The following is a 7,723-nucleotide window of genomic DNA, read 5'->3' as shown; positions in this document are numbered from 1 at the left end:
AAGCTTTTCAGCGCAGAGAAGCAGCAAATGGGTGTTGGCGAGTTGTTCAGTCATGGCTGCAGCAATAAATTGCATGATGCCTACAATACAAAAATAATCCAAGAGATGGCAATATAGGATTGTGTTCTTCACACATCGGCCACACACACACACACACACACACACACACACACACACACACACACACACACAGGAGCAGCTACAATAATGAGGCGAGATTTAATTTGACAGAGCAGCCGCACAAACTCCAGTTCTCACAGCCCGATTTAATTCAACACTGACAAAACAGAAAAGCGGAACACTTGTTTCATCTTGCAGTTTGTATATTTATTTTAAAGCAACTTCTTTTGTAAAATATAAATACAAATTATGAGATATTTTAATTACAAAGTTAAAACAAAAATGAACACACCAAAATTTACTTTACTGCAGTAGCCTCCCTGTTATATACAAGCTCTGTGCCGAAGGGTAAATATCAACATTATCTTAAAACTTTATTATACAAACAATTCTGTAGTTTTGCATGTTAAATTACAGACTAAACAGGAAGCAAAATTTGAACATAAAAAAAAGATACAACAGAATAGCCCCTGAGGCTCAAGCCAGCGCTAAAGTCTGAGGAGAGGAGGAAAAAAAAAAAAACAGGACATCATGTGCTTCCTATGAACACAAATACCACATTCAACAGCACAGCCTCGTACTATCCTGTACAGCTACACACATGCACAATGTGCTGCGCGCTCACACACTCCATCCAACCGCTGACAACACGACTGCACTCTGTTGCCATACAAAATCTCTCAGGAGTCGTCGTGAGCAACATCCGAACGGAAAAAAATCTCTGTATTTCTATATATATATATATATATGTATATATATTTATTTATTTATTTATTTATACATATATTAATTTATAAAAATAAGACCATTATTAAGCCTACTGAGTCTCAAATTGATCCTCAGTTAACGGAGGGAAACGTCTGATCAGCCCGGTCAGCCAGCAGGTCAGTCCATCTGTACAGTGCTGGTCCAGAGCAGCGTGGGAACTAAGAGTCAGGCTAAGGCATATCATCGTAACCCCTGCGTGGTTCTAAAGCAAACTGCAGTCGGTAAGGATCAAGGTCCGGGTTTAGTGGCACAAGGGGTCAGGATGAGCCCAACTTGCCAATAGCCTTGATTTTGTCCTTCAGTTTGTCCCCTGGGTGGTCCCAGCGGTCGTCCAGGCACTCCAGTGTGGAGCCCAGAAGGGCGGCCAGCTCAGCGCTGTCTTCCACCAGGTCCAGCAGGTCCTTGCTGTCTGCGTGGAAGCCCTCCAGCTCCTCCGGGCAAGAGAAGAGCTGCGACAGAGAGGCCTGCCGGTAGAACTCAGCCTCTGCCACCGTCACCACCTCCATGTGGGGGAAGGCCTGGCGGAAGCCGCGGCCGGACATCCGCAGCCGGCGGAGGACGTCGGACAGTAGCAGCCAGTTTCTCGGCCTGAAAGAGGAAATCAAACAATGTTTAGAAATGAGGGTCGACAGAGAGGCAAGTTTTTTTAATGCCAGGGTTCCCACACATTTTCATGGACAAAATTTCTTTTAATTGACTTTTTTAAAGGACCTACAATAAAATATCATGACTTATTCACTACATATAACACGGACGGAATTGTGTAGCGCACTTTACTCCAAATGTAATTTAATTTTTGTAGGCGATTCGCAAACATGAAGGAGTAGCGCTCCCAGACAGTGCCGTGTGTCCTGGAAACTTTGAGATTCATGTTCAATCACACTGTCACAACAGTATTTTCCTTGCCCCACCTGCCAGGCATTATTCAAACAAATCGGATTCAAACTATTCAAACATAATTCCACCTAGTTGGCAAACATATAGGGAGAGACAACACAGGGGAAGGTGAAGAAACGTACATGATGGTAAACAAAATGTCACTCACACGTCAAAGCAGATTAGAGCCACATTACGTCAAGAGCTACAGGGTGCTTTCAGACCTAGAGTTGTCTTGCTTTGGTCTGAATCAGGGACAAATTTTGTTCCAAAGTTGTATAATTGCCTAGAGTTGGTTCATGTTCTTACGGCAGCATTTACAAACAGACATGATCAAATGCCTTGTGTGAGAAAGCTGCTCTTGATTGGTCAGAATTTCCATGTGGGAAAAATCCAGGAAGTAAAGCAAACGTTGAAGAAGAGTACACTTGCAAGATAAATGTGACACTTTCTAATGTCACAATGGAGGGACAACTACGCAGGTTGATTTTAGTGCTGCTCATCGTGGACTATATTGCTGTCATTGTTCATTTTAGTCAAAGCATACAGTTTGAAAACGAGGCGCGGCTCCAACTAGAAAACAATGTTTTGATGCATTGGATGTGCTGAATGTGCATATTAAGGCAGTACAGGAGGAGGTGCACATTAATAATCCTCCAGGACTGTAACATGCTCGTGTTTAACCCAAACAATGTGTCATGTGACTGCAGTTGGTTCACATCCAGGTCAGAACACGTTCTCACCACAAACGAACCGCACCAGAGTTTGTTTGTAACCAAACTGAGACCACCTCTTCAAGAAGGTCTCAGTCTGGTTGTTTTGGTGCACACCTGAGTGTGATTGCTGTGTTCACACCTGCCCAAATGAACCGCACTTCGGGGGCAAATGAACTTGAGTTCGATTGAACCGAACCAAACAGGGCAGGTGTGAAAGCACCCTTAATGTTATATTATATGGAATTCTATCCACAGACTTTTCCAAAACTTTTAAGGATCCAGGCCTGGAAAATTAGACTGTAGAATTTCATGACTATTCTGGTTTTCCATGACCCCCTAATGAGAGTCTGCTCTTGAGATGGAAGCTTACCCCTGAGAGAGGGACACCTGGATGTTGTAGCAAGGCAGCAGAGGTCGGTCCGAGAACTCAAACTCAAACACCTCCCGTTTATCATCCTCATCTTCATCCTCAGGGCCTGGAGGGTCAGCCAGGATGTCGTACATACCACCCTCATCGTTTGACTCTGAAATACACACATAAAAACACACAAAACATTTTTAGCAAGCATCCACATTACTGTAAAAGACACGCATCGCTCAAAGCTAGATGGCATTAAAGATGTCTGAAGAATAAAGACTTTGTAAGCACTAAAACAAACAGGACCGCTGATCAGTACTCACCACACACAGCGCTGCCATAGAATTCCCAATAAAGCCCCGGGTCGTCATCTGAGCGGCCCTGAAGGTCAGCAAAATAATCTATGGAGAGGAGAGAGGAGCAGAGCCGGTTACACAAGAGCTGGAGCCCCGGGGACAGGCAACGAGGCAAAATACAATTGCCCTTTAAGACTACAGCAGAAAAATGGATAAAGAGCACAGTAAAATAGAAGAGGAGGAGGAGGGGCGGTGTCAGGAGAGAAAAGAGAAACAAACAGAGCAAATGTTTTGGGGGAGGAGGGGTGGTGGGGCACTGATGGTCAGGGGCCAGCGGCTGTACCACGGGGGAGGAGAGCGACTGTCTCCGCTGGGTTAGAGCTGGCTCAGTTCAGAGCGGGGCTGCCAGGAATCAAACAAGAACCACACACAGTCGCTGAGTCCGCGCGCGCACACACACACACACACACACACACACACACACACACACACACACACACACACAGAGCGAGCTGGAAACAAACAAGCAGAGGGAGCTGGATAAGCACACACAGCGAGAGCAAAGTGTGTATTCAGCACGCACACACACACACACACACACACACATGCACAGAGTGAGAGCTGGGCTTTGTGCCAGCGCTGAGGCGTGGGGCGTCTGGCGTGTGTTTGGAGGGATTAACGGCCTCCAGATGAGTGGGACCAGGTGGAGGGAGGGCAGCAATCGCTCGCTCTCGCTCATTTTCTCCGGTGCTCGATCTCCCTCGCTCCCTGCTCTGTCAATCTTGCAGCCATCGATCTATCCGTCCACGCTCTCTTCAAAATTCAACACCATCTTTCCAGCCGTCTACATATAAATCTCCCTTTTGCACTAAAACTGCTCACCCTTCTGCCAACCGTGAACTTACACCTGTTCGTTTTTACCCTGACGTGCTGTCTCTCCTGCGTCTCGTCTCCTCCACCGAAGCCTCCGCTGTGTCTCAGATAATCGCTTTTAACTAGCTGGATGTTCATGTAATATTAAGCAGCTGGCTCCAGAGGAAGCGTGCGCCCCTGTGTATGCTTTCATTTCCTCCTCCTGTACACAAACCCGTGTTGTCTCGACTTTAACTGCAAACACTCAGACAGGCCCTCTCAACATTCACGGCCCAAATACAGACCCACGTCAGGCTCTAGCTAGGCAGCCTTGTGAAAAGACACACTCAGGCGCTCACATGCACGCATACAAAACCTCCAGCCAGAGCGAAGCCCATTTCCGCACGTACGCTGAGCAAACACAGTTGGCGTTGCTAAGTAACCAGATAGAGGAGCTCAGAGGCAGCAGCACGCACCCCGGCGGGCTGAGACTCCCTGTCTAACAGGTGGTCGAGGGAGGGAGGGGTGGGGTGGGGGTTGGGGTGCTGGAGGGGAAACAGGATGACAGAGACAGGCATGTCTTGTAGCGACGGTTGGGAGGTGGAGGATGAGGATTTACAGAGAGGGACTCATACCAACAGGTTGCACAGAGGTCAGAGCATTGAAAGAACAGCAAACAGTGACTGAGCCAAGACTGGGGCATGTGGGAACTCGATCGCTGACCGATCTTTACAGCAATTTACTCTCGCCCCACCTCGATATCCACCCTCTGGTGTACCTGCTGTCTAAAAACCCCTTTGATCTCATTTTAATTCACTCTTTTTCCAGCATCTGTGATTGTACGGTTTGTGGTCAAGGGCACATTAATACTCAAATTTTCTGGCTTTTGCATTCCACTGTCTGCACTATGGAATAAACTTTCAGCGACTGCAGTCATTGCAAAACAGTTAACAGCGCAATGTTAGTGTATTGTACAGTTTAGGTAAAGAAACCGTAATCCCCTCTAAAATAGGTAATGTTTGTCGAGGGATTTGGGGGGGTTTTAGTGACTTAAGGTGCAAGAAAATGATACTTCGAGACCGTGTGTAACTTTCACCAACAAACTGTTAGAACTGTGCGCCTGATATTTGTACGCCTTTTCTCAAACGCAACAAAACCAGCCTTAAACCATGCATGTGCATCCTGTGCAGTCGCTGCTTTTGAGCATTTGGATGTTTGACACACAAGCTTCACCCGTCTCTGGGGGAGGGTCTTCAGGCTGATTTATATCCCTTTTCGTACATAAGTAGGTACGTCTGTTTTATAAGTTGTAAGCATCACTGCCCTCATATTTCCATGCATCCTTTATAATAAACGGCACTAGAGGGCAAAGTTTCCGACAACAACAAACGAGGCAGCGGTACAGAAGGTTGTAATATTGCAACTTTAAACGGAGGCAGCGTTGTAGACCAGTGGTTCCCAACTGGTCCAGCCACGGGGTCCAGATTTCTCCTTAGTCATTAGTTCAAGGTCCACGTAGTTTAATATATTCACTTTGGCCATGTCGTCAAGCTAGTTTGCCGTCTCTGTTATGTAGCTGTCCATTATTCATTCATGCAAAGTGAAGAGGCACTTAAAAGCCGCAAATTCCCTACACTTTGAAACAGAATGTGCATTCTGATAGTCACTCACTATCAGAGAGGACCGACGACCCAATTTGAACCACTGTTGCAGACAGCAGTGGTCTGTGTAGCCATTAGATACATCCCGACATGTGGACGGAGAATTCTCTTCACCGTTTTTACTATATATTATTATATTTTACCTGTTTGTTTACGTTCCGCCATGATTTAAATTTCTTAATTATCTCCTACAGTCGCATCTCACTTGAACTCTACTCTACATACCTCTATGATTTCCGATGGTGCTGCTCTGTCTCATCTGTATCCATAAGCTTTCGGAAAACGTGTACAAATAACGACATAATAAACGCAAAGTACAAACAGAAGGCTCTGTCCCTCTCCTTACCTAACACTGAGCATAAACAAGCCCTTACATGTCAAAACAAGTGTGAATGACGCCTTTAGGACCAATCATTTCAGAGAAATCATTTTAAAATTCCCAAGAGATACAGTGTCCACACTACAGCGAAAACTAACTGTATTCCAGACGTGCTGTATTTGACACAGGACATCCTGGACAGCAGGCATTTGTGATTTTCTAAAGGCATTATTTCTTTAATCAGATGTCATTACTGTTATTTCAAAAGGGAACGAGTTCCTCACATCCCCCGTCCTCACTTTTTTGTAGCCAGGAAATGACATTTGATCCAACAAATCAAACCAGGGTGAGGATGTGGACCTCAGAATTTCTAACTTCCTGACTAAACTGTGTCTATGACGAGGTAGAAAAGCCAGCAGGGATCTTACCAGTGAGGAAGCGCTCCATGCTGTCGCTGTGGGTCATCTTGAGCAGGCCACGGCCAGAATACGTGGCCAGGGTGGGGTCAGCGCCGTATGACAGCAGGACTCGCACCACATCCAGGTGGTCGTTCTCCACAGCGTCGTGAATCGGTCTAGACACACACACGCGTATGTTAATTTTGACAAGAACATGGAGCTGCGCTGACAACATCTGTAGGGGCAACAAATTAGTCTTTAAAAATGCACTGTGTTGAATTAAAACTATATTATTAATTTCAGCTGTATTGTCACTGGTAGAATTTCTCAAATTTAAGTTGACCCATAAACTACTTCGTCAGATGTACGTCCCTAATAATGACTCCATGTGCATATCCAGAAGGTGAAATATATTTTATAGATTTACAAAGACTGCCCACTCTTCTTAGCAATGGTCTCACCTATGTATCTGTGATACCATGAATGTTGCAAATCTTGTAATGGTTTAATAAAAGCTGCAGCACAATGCGCCTTTAAGACCTGTGCACAGTTTCCCAGAACAGACCCCCTACTGTAAACTTTAATAACGCAGCAATGAGAGCACTAGCCTTTCCCATTTAAAACTGCAGCTAATCTCTCAAATCACTGCTCTTGCCAAGCAAATATAAAAAAAAAAATCAATCCCAGAAATTTTGCTATGAGCAAACTGAAGTGACTTAACAGATGACTAAGTCCTGGCGTGCCCTATTAGGGCCTGTAGAAAAAGCCACAGTCGTGTTTGCATTGTGCTCAGGAGACGTGTTTATGCAAGTTTCTGTGATTGTGTGTGCATATGCATGAGTGTGTGTTTGTCTACCTGGTGCCATCCTGTGCACTGCAGTTGATGTCGGCCCCGTAATCCAGCAGGTGTTGGACTATGCTGAGCCAGCCGCGGGCGCACGCCTCGTGGAGGGCGCAGTAACCGGCGTAGTCTCTGTGATTCACCTCACATACTCTGTTCTCTAGACAGTACAGCACCACCTCCTGAAGAGAGCCAACACAGAGGGAGAGTAGGGTTTAGTGTGTGAGGTTGTGTGTGTGGATTTATGTGTGGCGACAACCCAAGCAACACAAGACCAAACACACGAGTCAGACTGAGGAGACACATACGCAAACAGTCCTTCCCTTTACAGTTCCTGTGGGAGAGAAATTAGGGAAAGGAGGAACTGAGTGTGTTCCTGTGCTGGACAAACACACACACACACACACACACACACACACACACAAATGCTCCATAATACTAGAGCTGGCGCCAAAACACATCGAGGAGACTAAGTGTGACTCAACTGTATTTAGCCTGCCAGATTCTGCTTGTGCATG

The 7,723-nt window shown here is 45.8% G+C and overlaps 1 protein-coding gene across 2 annotated transcripts in view; it reads right to left on the bottom strand.

Moving 5' to 3' along the window:
* Window positions 1-268: 268 nt before the first annotated feature.
* Window positions 269-7,723, bottom strand: part of LOC125899347 (BCL-6 corepressor-like) — a 40,662-nt gene continuing 33,207 nt past the window's right edge. For both annotated transcript variants that reach the window (XM_049593567.1, XM_049593568.1), the window contains 5 exons: window positions 7,221-7,387; window positions 6,395-6,540; window positions 3,162-3,239; window positions 2,851-3,004; window positions 269-1,476 (listed from right to left, as the gene is read on the bottom strand). In XM_049593567.1, the coding sequence (XP_049449524.1) occupies window positions 1,146-1,476; window positions 2,851-3,004; window positions 3,162-3,239; window positions 6,395-6,540; window positions 7,221-7,387 (876 nt within the window). In that variant the 3' untranslated portion in view covers window positions 269-1,145. The remainder of the gene's footprint in view (window positions 1,477-2,850; window positions 3,005-3,161; window positions 3,240-6,394; window positions 6,541-7,220; window positions 7,388-7,723) is intronic.

This window comes from Epinephelus fuscoguttatus, linkage group LG13, assembly GCF_011397635.1.
Source record: "Epinephelus fuscoguttatus linkage group LG13, E.fuscoguttatus.final_Chr_v1".
Classification (NCBI taxonomy): Eukaryota; Metazoa; Chordata; class Actinopteri; order Perciformes; family Serranidae; genus Epinephelus; species Epinephelus fuscoguttatus.
The sequence above is the reverse complement of the archived record's forward strand: the minus strand, read 5'-3'. Positions and strand labels throughout refer to the sequence as shown.